Source organism: Anguilla rostrata, chromosome 15 (assembly GCF_018555375.3).
Source record: "Anguilla rostrata isolate EN2019 chromosome 15, ASM1855537v3, whole genome shotgun sequence".
NCBI classification, from domain to species: domain Eukaryota; kingdom Metazoa; phylum Chordata; class Actinopteri; order Anguilliformes; family Anguillidae; genus Anguilla; species Anguilla rostrata.
In genome coordinates, this window is record NC_057947.1 from 2,631,937 (window position 1) to 2,650,054 (window position 18,118).

At 44.6% G+C, this 18,118-nt stretch overlaps 2 protein-coding genes across 13 annotated transcripts in view; one reads left to right on the plus strand and one right to left on the minus strand.

Annotated features, from left to right (window-relative positions):
• obsl1b (obscurin like cytoskeletal adaptor 1b) overlaps nucleotides 1–1,505 on the plus strand; it is a 48,558-nt gene extending 47,053 nt beyond the window's left edge. For all 11 annotated transcript variants that reach the window (XM_064309887.1, XM_064309891.1, XM_064309888.1 and 8 more), the window contains one exon: nucleotides 208–1,505. In XM_064309887.1, the coding sequence (XP_064165957.1) occupies nucleotides 208–215 (8 nt within the window). In that variant the 3' untranslated portion in view covers nucleotides 216–1,505. The remainder of the gene's footprint in view (nucleotides 1–207) is intronic.
• Nucleotides 1,506–1,640: 135 nt separating this feature from the next.
• Nucleotides 1,641–18,118, minus strand: part of ctdsp1 (CTD (carboxy-terminal domain, RNA polymerase II, polypeptide A) small phosphatase 1) — a 36,464-nt gene continuing 19,986 nt past the window's right edge. For both annotated transcript variants that reach the window (XM_064309900.1, XM_064309899.1), the window contains 5 exons: nucleotides 17,472–17,573; nucleotides 15,545–15,601; nucleotides 13,376–13,468; nucleotides 10,436–10,621; nucleotides 1,641–5,963 (listed from right to left, as the gene is read on the minus strand). In XM_064309900.1, the coding sequence (XP_064165970.1) occupies nucleotides 5,835–5,963; nucleotides 10,436–10,621; nucleotides 13,376–13,468; nucleotides 15,545–15,601; nucleotides 17,472–17,573 (567 nt within the window). In that variant the 3' untranslated portion in view covers nucleotides 1,641–5,834. The remainder of the gene's footprint in view (nucleotides 5,964–10,435; nucleotides 10,622–13,375; nucleotides 13,469–15,544; nucleotides 15,602–17,471; nucleotides 17,574–18,118) is intronic.

Here is an 18,118-nt window from a genome sequence, read left to right on the forward strand (position 1 = left end):
GCATATTGCACATATCTCATTTTAAGGCTAGAACATAACTCATCACCAGAGAATGTGTAGGCGCTCACCTCCCTGCTTCCACTGCGGAGACAGTAAAATAAGCTTAAGCTGAGTATGCAATAGAGCTACTTTAGTTATGTGTTTCCCCCGGTGACCATGCATTTAAATGCACTCACGTTCTGCTCTCTCCTTCTACATTCTGTGCAGATAACTAGACCTTTGGGACAAAACACCAGGAACCATCCGGAAACGTGCACATTACCTGGGGAAATGCTGATTGTGACATAAGTCTGCTTATTGTTTATGGTAAAAAGGGAAAATGATGATTTAGCCTGTTAAAAAAGTGCTTTGAATTGGGGCAGAACCAGTGAAAATGTTACGGCTTGAACACCCAATTACATTGTTTTTAAAGGTGAGGAAAAGTTAAGAAATTACAGTCCGGGGAAAAATTGCATTTGGCAAACTGGAAATGAGAAAGATCGATGTCCTAAGGCATATAAAACACACACTCTGCAACAAAATGGCCATGTGCAGGACCACATCCAATCTGAATAAAAGTGAACCAGCAGAAGTCTCCTGATTCACTCTAAATTTGGTGGGGAAACAGGACAGAACGAATGAAATAGGAAAAATTGTTACAGGGATCCAGGTTGTCGCATATTACAGGTGTGGAGTGGGACACTAGCGCCATGGATCTTTAGGCAAAACATGATAATGGTGCCATATAGGGGCCTTAAACCAAAAATATACTGAAGCTGTGATGGTTCGAATCCTGAATAGAATTCTTTGTGTGAAATACGTATTGTTTTTTTTTTTGTTTTTTTTAAGTCTGAGAATGATTTTGTGAAGCTCAGAATTCATGCCCTTGGACCACTGAAGTTCACCTTTCGTATAAAAAAACTCTACAGGCTTTGTGCAAGAACGCACACACTGAAGAGCAAATCACCATTTTGAATTGATGTAGTCAGTTGGAGTTGGAGGAAAAGCCTTTGCTGTCCCATTTCATTTATGGTTGAATGTACATTGTTCCTTATTTATCCTTGTATAGACTTCATTTTTTAACATTTGGATTTCTACTTTGGGATGCAGACATGGAAGGGTACAGATTTTAAAGGGTTATATTGAGACTGAAGCATGTACAGTATGAAGTGCACAGGGCCAAAATGGTTTAATATTTACACATTAAATGGGGGATCTTGGGAGAGTGAATTGACACTACTTACTATAAAATTATCTCATTTCTTTAATTACTGTTGAGTAAATCCTTCTCAATGGAAACGTGCGATCGCTGTTAAATTAACTATGAGCTGCCTCGTATTGTACTAAAGAAAGAAGATTTTCATAAAATTCTGTATTCCGTATTTATTTTCCTTTGACAGGGTTTAATGGCTTTCTGTTGTCGCCCTTAATGCTCTAATCTTTCTGGATTTACTGGGTGGCGTCAGCTTCTCTTGCTATTTTAGAAGTACCTGTATTAGCTTCCAATAAAACAGGATTGATAAGGAGCAGGCTGCTGGCTGGCCTTTTGTGAGAATCAACACTGTACGAAATGTCATGCCTTCACATTCATATTCAACACAGACTGAAAGAATTCAAGTAAATCAAAAAGGTAAATAATAATAACGAAGAACTTCCACAACTAGGTTACAACAGTTTTAATTTAAACTCCATGTTCCCAGATTACAAGTATATTATGTCATATATTAATGCCAATTTGCTCATTTTATTATTGCGCAGTTATCAAACACAAACACGTGTGTGTGTGTGTACATGTATGCACATGTTTGGCTGTGTTTAAACATAGTGGGACATACAGTAAAAGACAGGGGGACACATAGATACACTAAAGTGTGACGGAGTACATGTCCTAGGAATCTCAAGGACCCACATCAGGCAACCCAAACACACATCAGGTGACCCAAACACACAGCTGCACATCTGCTGACCCAAACACACAGACACACATCGGGTGACCCAAACACACAGACGCACATCAGGCAACCCAAACACACATCAGGTGACCCAATTTTCACACACAGATGCACATCTGGTGACCCAAACGAACAGACGCACATCAGGCAACCCAAGCACACATCAGGTGACCCAATTTTCACACGCAAATGCACATCAGGTATCCCAAACACACATCAGGTGACCCAACCGCACAGACGCACATCAGGTGACCCAACTGCACAGAAGGGCATCAGGTGACCCAGCCGCAGAGAGGCTGTGCGGCGATACTGAATGCGCGTTGCGGCTAAGGGACACTGGCACGTCTGTTCTCGCACGCGAGGCACTCCGCGCGGTGGAAGGCCCGGCGTGCGCCGCGGGCGAGCCGTACCCGAGACCGGCGCCTCCGGCAGAGAGCGCGGCGGGGGTTCCGTAAAACTGACCGTCCGTCTCCACCGCGTCCTCCTGGGGTTTCCCCTGGCGCGACGTTTCCAGCGCAAACACCATCCCACTGCCGTAGCGCATTCCGAGACGTCACCGTTACCTCCCCTCGACAATCCTGCGCTCGTTTAAAAAATGCAGTTTCAAAGAGATCGGGGAGAATTCACCTTTAAGAAATGCATTCGTCGCTGAATGCGAGCCCACTGATCCAAGGCAATGGTCTGCTGTTTAACCATTTCTCAGTTACAAAAACAGTTTTAGAAATAATTATTTTTAAAAAAACATGGGGTTCCTCCAAAATGCTAATTATATTAATAAACCAGAGCCTTGAGAAATGTTTTAGTAGTTCTTAAAGAGCAAATGGCCTGAAAATGATGCCGTTCATAATGCTAAACATATTACAAGTCCTTAAGGAATGGTAAAACAGACTGCAGGTCCAGAATGAATACCTCCTAATGTTACAGCGGTTAACAGTACCCTCAGTGTCTTACCCAGTCTATTATGTATCATAACAAAAGGAGCTGGCAGTTCATGCAATCTAGAGAACAACTGGTAAGGTACTGCAAAGTCAGGCGCTCCTTTTCATTTTATGACAAGTATTGCATGTAATTCTCACATAATTCATGCGCAGAGCTAGCAACATAATTTCAAATAATGCCAAGCTGTTAGTTTCAGGAAGAAAGCAAATAAACCAGAACCTAGTTTTTTTTTTTTTTTTTTTTTTTTTTTGAAGCTTGGTCTGCAAGACAGGTCAAAGTTTGGAGTTTAAAAAAGCTTTGATTCAGCACAAGTCGAGCGCAGGCTTCTGTTCCAGATCAGTACCGGATTACCTTCGTCACACGTTGTGCTGCAAGAGAAACTGCTGAGAGCAGCAAATGGCAAGCTGACGGAAGCCTCATAACCGCAGTCACACAACCAACACAACCAAAACCAGCATCAACCAACATCAACCATCCCAACCACCATCAACCAACATCCACCAACATCAACCAACACAACCAACATCAACCATCACAATCAGCACAACCACCATCAACCAACATCCACCAACATCAACCATCACAATCAGCACAACCACCATCAACCAACATCCACCAACACCAACCAACACAACCAACATCAACCACCACAATCAGCACAACCACCATCAACCAACATCCACCAACACAACCAACATCAACCATCACAATCAGCACAACCACCATCAACCAACATCCACCAACACCAACCAACACAACCAACATCAACCATCACAATCAGCACAACCACCATCAACCAACATCCACCAACACCAACCAACACAACCAACATCAACCACCACAATCAGCACAACCACCATCAACCAACATCCACCAACACAACCAACATCAACCAGAAAGCAATTTACACATTACAGCACTAAACAACGCAACAAGAAACTGAGCAAACGTCTCATTCGAGCTGAGAAATGTGCAGGGAGGCCACCTTTACGCTCATCAAAATCAAATGTCATTTTCGCATACACTGCTCTTTAAGCCTTTATGGACAGCTATCATATATATATATAAAACGCTGGCACAGTTTGCTTTTACCAACATCCGTACTATAGAAAAACAAAAATCATTAAAAACATGCACAAATCAACAACACAAACCAAACGGACCTGTCTTGTTTTTGCTCTGGCTTTTGCAGAAAAATAAATTCTTGACATCCACGTTGGCACCTGAGGGACTGAACACCACGATGGCTCCCAAACTGGGCCCCGGACCCCTCTGTGCCTTTCACTCTGACCACAATGTGTTCATTTTAACAATATGTACATTTATCTGAATTAGGTGCTTTTCATGTTCAGTGGGATTATTTAATCTTTTGAGCCACATTATGCTAGAAATAGCTGTGCGATGCCATGCAGAATTTAAAAAAAAATGTCTATGTTTGTATTATGCTTATTGCGCTATAACAATGCCATAAACAGAGGTCACAAATAAAAGACTGAGGTTAATCAATAGTTTCATAATTATGTTTAGTTTCTATCATGATTTTCTCCTTAAACTTATTAACACAATGCAGGTTTGGCTCATTATCATTTGCATTGCCTTTTAATTTTTAATTATCATCCAGATGGTTATTTTTAGAGACCAGTTGTCCACACTTTCACCACTTAGGAGCCTATTGATTCAATTCAGTCTTTAATTTGACCAGTTAAAAACAATGTACCTCTTTTATGCTATTTCTGCACAATATGAATTTGGGATTTTTATTCTTCATGGCATTAAAAATGAAAAATGAGCAGCTGGGATTTCTGGGAACTGTGGTTAGAGTGCAACCCAGCGTACACAGGGGGCCAGGACCAAGTTTGGGAAACGCCGGTCTGCCGGACTGAAGACAGAAGGCCAAGCAGAAAATGGCGGAAAGGTCTCCGGTCCTTTCCTGTAGTCCAGGAAGCTCTGCTTTAAGGCACATCTCCAGCTCTTATGAGGATCTCCACTGCTTCACTGCCTATCAGACAACACCCAATCACACGCTACGGGTCAGAAGACAACACATTACAAACAAGGGAGCATGATCAGGAATCTCTCCGATTTAGTTTCTGGAGCTGGGAAAAAAAATAGCAAAGTAGGCATTTACATTACATGCTACAACTGGTGATGGACAAGCTTTGACTCATAACACTGGTTTCATTTAAGACTTGGTTCACTAAAAAAAAAAAAGAAATAAAAAGTCAAATATTGAAAGCATACTATGATGCTTTGCCATACTTTGAAGTGTTTGCATGGTAAATTAAAGATGATTATTGTGTTAAAACATTCTGAATACTGTGATATTTTTTTTATTTTAATCAGAACACATGGGTTAAGAAAAGAATCTGCATACTCCAAGCTGCTTCCGCGTGGCTGCCCAATTAAGATTTTTTTTCGGAGACTTACTAGGGCATTCGAGGTCAACTCATCGAAAAGTGGGAATGAGTGAAGTTCAACCCGAAGTGCAAGCCCTCCGCTGTGAAATGCGTACGGTACACTTAGCACTGATTATACATGAGAGAGAGAGGGAGGGCCGCATCGCCCATCTTAGGAGGACCACCAAAGTTCCTTTAAAACCGGGGGCCCCCCCTCAAACTCGTCTTGTAGAGGAAACAAACAGTAGCGAAAGAAAGGAATAGCAAATCTTCAAGTGTTAACATTATTCTACACGTTTTTTTTTTTTTTTTTGTTTGTGATGAGAGGTTCTCCGCGGCGATCTCGCTCTTCCGGACCGAAGCCTCCTTTCTGGGCTCGCTCCAGCTCCACGCTTCCTTCGCACGGAATTGTGGGTAGGTGCGGAGGACGGAGACAGCGGTCAGTCCGTCTGCTGAGGGGCGGGGCGGGGCGGTGCAGGGCGGGGCAGGGCGGGGCTCGGGCACGCACCCCCCCCCAAGCCTCCGTGGCCCCCGCGGAAAGCGCCCTCCTCCTCCCCGTGACGTCACGTTAGCTAGAAGTCCTCTGTTGCTTCAGAACTGTGTACACGTCCTCCACCTTGCTCAGTCTCTCGAAAAACGGGATCAGATCCAGCAGCTCCGTGTCGGACATGTCATCGAACCACGAGGCCACAGGAACCTGGATGCACGGACAGAAAAGGGACAGACAGATAGACAGACAGAAAAGGGACGGACAGACAGAACCACAGGCGTAAATACACGAGCTTCATAGCTGCCTATCCATCACAGCATTGCACTTGGTTTTTACAGGCAAAAGAATAAAGACAAAAATAAATAACTGAATAAGAATAATAATAACAATTTGCATGATGACTGCTCTGCTTCTATCATTTGTAAAGGTGGGAAAACGTATGGGTTCAAAAGCATCTAATATCAGGCAGGCAGATAAAGAGAACAAAAGAATATCGGACAATAGGGAGTCAACTAAAAAAGTGAAAATATACGACATACCCCTAACCCATTAAAATGACAAACATGTAAAATATACAATGAATAACCACAGATCATAAGAAACAAATACTTTTTTCTAAATTGTGAACATTTGGAGATATTTGGAGAAGTATTTGTGAAACAACAAAAGATAAGCACCAATGTTGTCCAAAAAAAGATGTGCATTTCGAACGCTGATCCATTAGTTAATTCAGACTGTGTACACCAGACAATATTCAGGGACCAGAACCATGCAAATCTGAAGCTGAAGTACTGAACCCTTTGAAGTAAAGCAGAAGAATCACTGGTGGCTCAGACGTTCAATGGAAACTCCCCTGGCCTACATGGATTCCCTATAAGCCATTCTGTTCACTATTATGACCAAATGAATTAAATCCTATTCTGATTACATCATCTAAACACAAACATGAATACCTAGCAGCTAGTCATCCTAATCCTTATAGACCACCTCTGTTCAAAAATGTGTTTTTTAATGGTTAACTCCTTTTGGAAGAAAGACTTACAGTACACAGATTGACCACCAGAGTGCCTTTTTTCACAGTCTGAGCTTACCTGTCTCCTGAAATCTATTGAATCGGCCAATTATCCAATTGCAACCACCGGTCCATATAAAGTTGAATACAGGGCAGGATGTGGTGCTTAACCGCATGCCGCACACCACAGGTCATGTTTTCATTAAAACAAAAATGTTGTCATTACGGTTCATAGAAATCACATGGATGCACCTGACAGCATAGAGGGAATCCGTGTTTGTCGCACATATTTAACAGATGACTGCTTCCAGAACCTCATGCAGAAGTCAATGAGCTTCACAAAGAAGTTTATTTTGAATCTGGATGCTGTGCCTACTATATAGGCTACACCGCGACCACAACAGCAAGCGCTACCAATTTGCATATGATAGATTCCGGAATTTTCAAAGGGGGTAAAAGTGTAGAGGCACAACTAAATCATTTTCAGTAGTTTACTGAATATTTTTGGGTGGAAAAGCCACATTGAACAAATTATTATTCAATACAGAACATTTATAATGGTTTTAAAACACATCTGGAGGGGAACTGAATTAGCTACAGGCCTATATCCCTCACTAATACACATATGAAAATTTTAAATCGTTTTAAAGACTTGCTTCTGTTAATCATATACTCCATACAGACCAGACTTCCTCATGGAAGGCATTACAAACATACTGTGATCATTTAATGTCGTCCAACCTTGCCAAAATAGTGAAAAAACCAAGAGCTGATCTGATGTAATCCCGGGTGCAGGGGAAGTATTCTAACAAACTGTCTGCCCCTTCCTCCAGGACTTATAAAACGATCAAGCATCAGTGATCCTTAACAGAATGGCCTCTCCACTCACTGAGCACAGGATCAGCACACAGCCAGGATGACCTCATTCTCCACTCACTGAGCACAGCATCAGCACACAGCCAGGATGACCTCATTCTCCATTCACTGAGCACAGCATCAGCACACAGCCAGGATGACCTCATTCCCCACTCACTGAGCACAGGATCAGCACACAGCCAGGATGACCTCATTCTCCACTCACTGAGCACAGCATCAGCACACAGCCAGGATGACCTCATTCTCCACTCACTGAGCACAGGATCAGCACACAGCCAGGATGACCTCATTCCCCACTCACTGAGCACAGGATCAGCACACAGCCAGGATGACCTCATTCTCCATTCACTGAGCACAGGATCAGCATATAGCCAGGATGACCTCATTCCCCACTCACTGAGCACAGGATCAGCACACAGCCAGGATGACCTCTCCACTCACTGAGCACAGGATCAGCACGCAGCCAGGATGACCTCATTCCCCAGCCTCACTGAGCCATGGCTGCAGAACATGCACCATAAACATGCCTCATTTCCCCACTCACTGAAACGCCTAAATCACACAACCCGGTTGACGCTCAATTAGCCCCACATGCACTCACACAAGACAGGATGACCTCATTCCCCACTCACTGAGCACAGGATCAGCACACAGCCAGGATGACCTCATTCTCCACTCACTGAGCACAGGATCAGCACACAGCCAGGATGACCTCATTCTCCACTCACTGAGCACAGGATCAGCACGCAGCCAGGATGACCTCATTCTCCGCTTATGCCTCTACATTAATGAAGTCCTCATGTGCTGTCAGAACATGGCACTCAAACTGAACATCGGCCCTTTGCATGTTTCCCGGCTAACTCATTTGGAAACTCTGCTCTTAAATATAACAAACGGGTTGTACAGGCTCAAAAATTTTATGTTCCGCCACGATGCTCCCCAAAAGAAATACCCTGGTATAAAAATCATGTCCTATCCTAATGATCCATTACGATTTAACTTTGTGCCTTATCGTATCTTAAATTTAAAACATCTCAGTTCACTCACAGAAATGGAAAATTCTCAGAATAAACAATATTATCAAGATCAGCTTCAGAACTTATCACAAATTATCACTATTTTCAGATAATTGTCATGACTATCACCCATACACAGTATATGCATATGTATGATTCTTTTATTTCATCATTTGTTTAACCAGGAAGTCTCACTGAGAGAGAAATGTATTTTTTTTCACGAGGGAGCTGGCCAAGATGGCCGCCGTAGGGACGTAAAGTTTCAGTTAAGTACACTTTGCTGTGAAATGCATTACCGCATATTTCCAGTATATTGAGGCATATTACGTTTCTGTATGTATGTATGACAGTATGACAATGCCAACGTCCCTGTCACAGTCTGTCCCCCTAAACTCTTTTAAATGTATGGCCATGCATCACAACTTCTCTATATGCTTAAATGACTTATGGGTTCACTCAATAGGTTGACGTGAGTCAATGATGAAAACATAGCATGTAGCCAACACACTCTTAAAGACGAATGCCTATATTTTCTCTGCACTAACCCCGACTATCCTGCAGGGACCACTGCACCTCAGAAGCGGGAGAACTACATGAAGGACAAACAGAACTACAGAACTATCTCCACACGCAATTCATACCCATCTGAAAAAAAAAACAGAACTGAAAGTGATGACAGCTTGTTTACAAATAAATCACTCCCAGACTTACTGAATAAGGACACACTGACATCACTTCACAAGTTTAAAAAGAAAAAACCTTTATCAGCCTCATCCAATACTTTCAATATCTTCAATGAAGCAATTACACAAAAACTATAATAAAAATTAAAATTTTCTTAAAAATAAAGTAAAAAAACTGCAGCAGAGCTTGTTCTTCCTCATATGAGGGTAATACCAACGATTCACCATCAACGCAATGATACGGTCAATAGAACAAAATATTCTTCAAATAACCCATAGCACACAAGACCTCTTCAGTATAAAAGCACCACACCCAACTACCTGGAAAATAAGACACACACACACACACACACACACACATACATACACGCCTGGTCCCATTACCCAGAATACGGATTTGCATCATACATAACCGTGGTACAGCCCCAGAGCACAGAACACACCTTTCCAACAAAAACAACCACCTGACTTCTTCAATAATTTAACCCTTAAAAGTCAGCCAACAAACTACTATACACTCATATACACATTCAGCCAAAAACACTATGCGCTGTGCATAGACAAAAACAATGCTTCTCAAACATACCAGTATAAAACTAGGGTTGACATATGAGAATCAGTACAGCCAAAATAACTCTAACTGTGTCAGTACACCTCCCTCACATCTCTAACTGACACGAGAGAGCATGAGCGCACTGCTCAGGCATTCACTGATCTCCCAAAAAAATCAAACCCCAAGGACAGCAGTGGCTGTGCTTATAACACTATTCTCATCTGACCTGTCTGATTCCACTATTCTGAGCCTTACTTATTGTGAGTACACTCAGTCTTTTCCAGCACATTGTGACAGACTTGCACGTCCATGTTTATCCTTCACTGTTTTGACCCAGGTGGGTGGGGCATACATTTTTAAAAACAGAGGGGGTAGGCATGGTTATAGGGAGAACATAGTATCAGCAATATAATAAGAAAGCGATATTTCTTATTATACCCTGCTAGATAAAGCAGTCCTCAGAAGAGTGGTGTACACAGACAGATTAGTAGAATATTAGTAGAATAATAGAAACACAGAAAGAGTAAAGCAGCACCTACAGCATTGTCTGGGTGGAATATGTAGGAGGCGGGGGAGTTGTCCACGATGATGACCTTGTTGAGGTCTCTGCCCAATCGGCTCAGGTCCTTGACGTAGTTGCCGCGGTGAAAGACGCAGGACTCGCGGAAGAGGCGGCCCCGGAACGCTCCCCACTTGTCCAGCAGGTCCGACACTGGGTCAGCATACTGGCAGGCCGACCCGCAAGGGCGCAATGCAGCCACACGGCCAACAGGGGGAGGCGAGAGAACACAGAGAGCCAGACGCACAGCATTAAAGAACCTTTACCATCACTCACTGCCCTGGCATCCACAGTGGCCATTATGTACTTTACTCAAATTCATAAACAGGAAAATTATTATATTTCCTTTGTTATCCTTTCCCCCTGGGTACACATAAACACCACAGCTGGAGGTCTGATAAGGGTTTCTGTTGTGTATAGATATTCTCTTCTGATTGGCAGCCCACTAAACAGTCGCATTGCTGATTGGTTACAATACAAATCGCCATATTAGTTCAACAAGAAACATTGTCTTCAAAAAATGTAGTGGGCAACAAATCTTTGCAGCTTTCAGGATAAAAAAAGTCATTTAAAATCTGAATAAAACAGGCAATTTTTTTCTTTAGTTATTAATGCATATATAAAATATCAAAATTAAAAATTTACTTTATTAGCACGGGTCTTTATTCGTGGAAGGATGCTTTAGACATTTAATTGTTTGGGCCCATGTTTAAACAGTGATTGACTCGATAAGAGAGCTATCATAATACATTTTGTGCAATCAGCCAAATTTCCTCATTAAATCAATGGAGTAGGCTGCATAACACTGACATTATTTTTTTAATACTAGCACAGCACAAAGGATACAATATCGGAGATACAGGGTTCCACGATTTAATAGGGTTAGACTGAAGCACTCTTTTGTACACCAGTCAATGCTCAAATTAAATATGGAGCTTAATGCCAGATCAAATGTACGTTGAAGGGCCTTGAATATTGTCTTCTGTGACTGTTATTTTAAATGTATGCATCTTTGTTTCTTGTCTTAATTTTTGTCTTTTCTGTGATGTTGCAAATGGAGCTGCTGTGATGCAAGAAATATTTCAGACTTTATCTGATAATAAAGTATCATCATCATCATCATCATCAGATCCACCTATGAACAGAGCTCCGACTGCAGCGTTTACAACATTCAGCCCATAAGAAAGAAAGTTTAAGCCAATGCTTGTTCATATTAGCAGACATTTACAACAAAATAAAATTAAATTAGTGACTTTTTTTAACCATGAAATTTCCTTGCAAACAAGCTCAAATTTTTCTTTTTACTGTAGAGCCCCTTTGTGGCCAACCATTTTGTTTAAAAAAATTAAATTTAAATATAAAATTTCCGCCGTTTCGCTGAGTCAACACAAACTAAGAACTATTGTGAATGACAGGAACTCACACACGTCCCCAAATGTTTAATATATAGTTTAAACACAATATAATGTTTAAAATGTACTATTTAGTCATTTCACACTTGCACCATAAAATAACTTTTTCAATTAATATTACAGTATCAAAAAGCATTTATGCTTTTAAATCTCTCCTTACTTAAAAAAAAGAATTCACCAGCTGGCAAATGTTATTCCGTTATCAGCAGTCATTACTGGCTCAGAACTGAACTGATTAGCACTGGTGAATATCCCTGAGCACTGTTCTGCACACAGGAGTTAAATAATGAACTGGCTCAATGGTATGTTCAGCTACAGCTCAGTGAAATCTGCAGTGAGGAACCCCACACAGTCTGTGAGTGATCAGTACTGACTGGGAGTGATCTACTGACTGGATGAACTTACTGACGTGACTGACCATACGACAGGTGACGTACACTGCTGACCAGTACCATAGGATCTGTATGACCAGTACTGCAGGGAGTGACTACCTGCTACTACTGACCATTACTACAGTGACCAGTACTGACTGCGACTGACCAGTACTGACAGGGAGTGAGCTGTACTGACCAGTACTGACAGGGAGTGATCTGTACTGACTGTGACTGACCAGTATTGACTGTAGGTGAGCAGTACTGACCATGTCTGACCAGTATTGGCAGGGAGTGATCAGTACTAATCGTGACTGACCAGTACTGACTGGGACTGACCAGTACTGGCAGGGAGTGATCTGTACAGACTGTGACTGACAAGTACTGACTGGGAGTGATCTGTACTGACTGTGACTGACTAGTACTGACTGTTGTTGAGCAGTACTGACTGTGAGTGATCAGGACTGACTATGACTGGCCAGTACTGACTGTGGTTTAACAATACTGACTGGAGGTGGCCAGTACTGACTGCGACTGACCAGTACTGACTGTGGTTGAGCAGTACTGTATGGGAGTGATCTTCACTGACTGTGACTGACCAGTACTGACTGTGGTTTAACAATACTGACTGGAGGTGGCCAGTACTGACTGCGACTGACCAGTACTGACTGTGGTTGAGCAGTACTGTATGGGAGTGATCAGGACTGACTATGACTGACCAGTACTGACTGTGGTTGAGCAGTACTGTATGGGAGTGATCTTTATTGACTGTGACTGAGAATACTGACTGTGAGTGATCAGGACTGACTGTAAGCGACCAGTATTGGTTGAGTGACCAGTACTGTGAGAGACCAGTACTGACTGGGAGTGACCAATACTGACTGTGACTGAGCAGTACTGACTGTGAGTGATCAGAACTGACTGGGAGTGAGAAGTACTGACTGTCAGTGATCAGAACTGACTGGGAGTAAGAAGTACTGACTGTGGGTGATCAGTACTGACTGAGTGATGGTGAGTGATCAGAACTGACTGGGAGTGATCAGTACTGACTGAGTGATCAGGACTGATATAAGTGAGCAGTACTGACTGTGGGTGATCAGAACTGACTGTGAGTGATCTATGCTTTAACGGGCTTACCTTGGCTAGGCTTGCAGTGAACAACACGCACTCAAACAGCTCTCCCATCCGTCTGAGAAACTCGTCCACGTGTGGTCGTTTCAACACGTACACCTGGAGGAAAGACAGCGCAAGTGAGCGCGATGCGCGGGGCATCCTCCTGACAAAGAGCCGTTTGTCCGGACCAGACAGGCCATGGCGGTGCCAGAGAAACAATGCACTGCAGAGGACGCTGAGGAACAGGCCCGCAGTTCATCGTCTGCCGCTGAGCATACGGTGGACCAGCCAACCGGCAGCATCGGGGCCGACTGCAGAGAACCAATCAAAAGGCTAAGGCTAGATCTGTCATGTCTCCTTCTGCTATTGACCAGGCTGTCTAGTGCTACTATACTCAGGTTCAGGTGAAAGTTAGCATGTGAATGTCCAAATATATATACACACACACACACACACACACACTCACACACAGACACATGCACACAGACAGACACACACACACACACGCACACAGACAGACACTCACAGACCACACACAGACACATGCACACAGACAGACATACACATACACACAAACACACACGCACACACACAGACACACTCTCCCCCAGAGAAGCAATAAGGCGTTGGTCTTCTGCTTGGCGGGCTAATCATACCTCTTGTTGTGTAGCCCGTCCAGTCATTATGCAACCATGTCAAGCTAGCTAATGGTGAGCAGAGACACAAAATATAAATTCCAAAAAGACTGCAGATGTTTCCCGACACACACACACACGTTCTCATACATAACAGTTCTCATTCCACCACATAAAGACTAACATTTCAATGAGCCTTCCAAGCAAATAAGGAGTAAAACATGACGCAATGCGCTACGAATGTGTGCTGAAGGAAACACACCCAGTGAGGAGGACACTGAGGAGCGTTACACCTCCCAAACGGAGCGCGCGCTCCCTCCTGTCCTCCGGAGAGCCAGCAGCTGTGGGCCGCGGTCCTGAACCAAGTCATCCCGAATAGGCTTTCCCCGCTAAAAACAAGCCTATCCTGGATTACTTGAAACAGGCTCGGGCCTGGGGTCCGACGGCTCCTCTGCCGTCCCGCCAACAGGGGGCTGGGCCCGCTCCTCCTGCGGGGGCCGGGTTCTCCTCATGACCGCTTATGGACGAAAAGCTTCTCCTCGTGTATGGTGCTTACCCACAAAACGCTCCTCCTCATGAACGGTGCTTACGCACGAAACGCTTCTCCTCATGAACAGAGCTACAGACGAAACGCTTCTCCTCATGAACCGAGCTACAGACGAAACACTCCTCATGAACGGAGCTTATGGACGAAACGCTTCTCCTCATGAACAGAGCTTACAGACGAAACGCATCTCCTCATGAACAGAGCTACAGACGAAACGCTTCGCCTCATGAACGGTGCTTACGCACGAAATGCTTCTCCTCATGAACAGAGCTTACAGACGAAACGCTATCAGCCTCTATTCCTGCAATAACGTATGAGTAAGAAGTTCAGTACGTCTGAGTAAAGAAAGTAGACGCCATCTTGAAAGACGCTCAGCTGTTATTATTCTGCAAGTAGAGGGAGGTGTGCTGTACGGATCCAGACCTTGGCGCAATTTGATGGATTACAGTTTTCCACTTCTGAAAGGGGCTACACTGGGCCCCCTGTCCCGCAAAGGAACAGTCCTGCTGCAGGGGGCCGGAGGACCAGTGCCAGGCGACCTGCCGGGGAGCGAGATTGATGGGCAGAGAATTCTGAGAAGGCAGACAGAGTGATGCCATTCTGTCAGGGCACCCGAAATAGCCTGCCTGTTGCTCCGTCCCGTCAGAGGCCCGTGTGAGCAAGGAGGGGTAAACACAGTCACACCGCAGAGGAGTCGCCACTGGGACCTGGCAGGACCCAGTTAAGACAAGGACCAACCAATGGTCACCTTCACCAAGACAGGTGTGTGTGTGTGTGTGTATGCGCGCATGTCGTATGGGAGTGTGTGTATGTAACTATGTGTGTGCGCGTATGTCTGTTTGTCTGCGACTGTGTTTCTGAGTGTGAGTGTGTGCAAGTGTGTGTCTGTGTGTGTGCATGCGTATGTGTACGTGTGCCTGCTTATGTGTGTTTGTGCATTTGTGTGTGTGTGTGTACGTGTGAGTCCGTCTGTCTCTGTCTGCGTGTGTGTGAGAGACAGAGTTGGCTTACCTGATGAACTGTTCCATCAATTTCCACTGGAATGATAAAATCGGCATTGTTCACTGGCTGTTTAGAAAAAAAAAAAGAAATTAAAATGTCAGTGAGAGAAATGCATCACCAATCAGCAGAGATGCACAGAAAACAGCCGCTCATTTTAAATGGCCCCCGAGTTGAGGCTAGCTTGGTCCACATTTCTCCTCCAATCAGAACTAAGACTGGTTCCATAGACAACTACAGAATGAGAGGAATTTAAAAAACGCAGACTTACAGTATTTAATCCGACAACCACAACTTACATCATTCATTCAAATGGGTCCTGCATCCAGAATGCAAGCATTTTAATCAGGGGCACACCCTAAGGGAAATATAGAATATCATGACCTAAATAAACAGACCATGAGGTAACTGTAACATGAACAGTGCTAGACTGTGCATGTCATGCTATATCTCCACGGATATTACACAGGAGGATTCTGGGAAACAGGAAACGGGCAGGGGGAAAAAAGGAAACAGGAAGTAGCCGACACACCGGGAGCATCCGTGTGACGTGGTACAGACGCTTTCACGACATCGAACCAGAGCTGCTATATCAGCGATGTTGCTGGCCCCTTTATTTAAAATAAACATCCTTTTTCTAACAGGATTTCATGAATAATTTACACAGTTACTGATGTACTGAATACTTCTGCTTAACAGAGCGATATTTCCACAAAAGGAGACTTCAGACACAGATCTGGGATGTGTGGTTCTATAGGATCAGCAGGTGCGGCAAAGAAAATGGTGGATTATGATCAAAACATAAGGGACACACCTGAATAATGATGACTACACAGTGCTATTTGTAACCAGGACAGATAACCTAGAGTGGAAACTGTACTTTCCAGGGCGTCCTCTTCAATAGCATTACTGTGTGTGAACTACCCAGGTTAATGTGTAGGTTTCCAGCAGTCGAACAAAGGGCCCTGTTTTAAGGATGTATTAGGGACGGGGCGGCGCATTCGTTGGACCCATGAGGGAGACGGGGGTCCTAAAGGGGAGTGTAAAGGGGGCCCGGGGTCTGGTCGACGAGCGCCTGGGCATCGGCCAACCAGAGCGTCTTCTACATACCCTCTGAATGAGCGGTTGCTTTTTAAAATTGACATTCCGCTCCCCCGCGGAGTCATGCTCCCTCTCTCCGACCCCGCGCATCGATGGCTCGATGGCGCGGCTCGTATCGGCTAACTGAAGGCCAGGGCCTGACGTGGACCGGGGAGGGGGGGGGGTGCAGTTTGGCAGCTGCCAGGCTGAATCTTGCGCAACGTGCCGGTAGCGGCCTCCCCTCCGAGCGGCGTACGAGGTTAGGTTCGGCCAGCGCCGGCGGGTTATTTACAGAGCCGCGGGGCCTGGCAAGCGCGCGCGCTAACGTGGCCTTTGATGATGCAGGAGACCAGCAAACGGAGCGGATCCCCTTACCGTCGGCGTAAATGTCACCGCTACACCCCACGCCGTGAGTCAACCACGCGGCGAAACCAAGCGGGTGAAAGGCCTTCGCCGAACTCGGCGGTTCGTTTAGGGTCGGCATGTACCCCGCACAATCCCAAACCCATTAAAATAACGCAGGATCGCGTGTCTCTGTGTGCCAATCCGTACCCCACAAACGACCGAACGACCGAGAGACAGATGCTAATGCTAACTCGGTCACGAAAGTGATGTCACGCGCGCCAACAACCATTTCGAGAACTGCAGGGTGTCATTGCATCGTAAAAATGCTTTTTGAAAAGACAGAACAAGATGTCCTACTTACGTTAGTAATAATTTCATTCAACATAGGACCTAGGGGGTGTCAGAGTGGCAGAGATGGACATCATCACAACATCTCCATTCACACACACACATTTTGTTGCTCCACTGAGCTGAACGGGTTTGAATAAGGAGGGGAGATCACCTCACGTCTTACCTTGAATGAACTGTGCACTAGTGTTTCATCCAGATCAATCACCACGCAGATCTTCCCCGCGTCTTTAGACTTTATCTGAGGAAGCAGCGGCTTCGCGGGAACCTGCGGAAGGCAACACGCAAGGTTACCAAAGCAAACGTCAAATAGGGCTCCTTCTCCGAGCGACGCAGCTAGGGACTGAAAAAGCCTAAGGCAAATAAGACACCTGAGGGTGCGATAAAACATGTTCAAACCGCACAACAAAAATCATTATGATTTTCTCGCAGGATACCATGTCCACTGACACATGAAAACTGCTCAGAGCTGAACAAGCACTGGTGCATTTTTTTTTATTACCGCGGTGCAGAAGAGTCTGTCCACCAGGGGGCAAAAAATCGGATCTTCAGCCAGAGTTCTGGCATTCCGTGGGCAGGCGAGCATGTGACCGTACCACGCGGGCTCGGATTACACTGGCGTGCCCAGCAGCTGGGCCCGGCCCTCTCCAACAGAGCCCCGACCGCTCAAGGCTTCAAACTGAAACTCATTCTATCAGGAGGAGGAAACGCTCTTACCAAACAAGCAAACTTAGGCCGGGCCAAACTGCAGACAGCACCTGCTTCCTTTACTCCCCCGGCCAACGGTGATCCCAGACAATCTTATTTTTTACA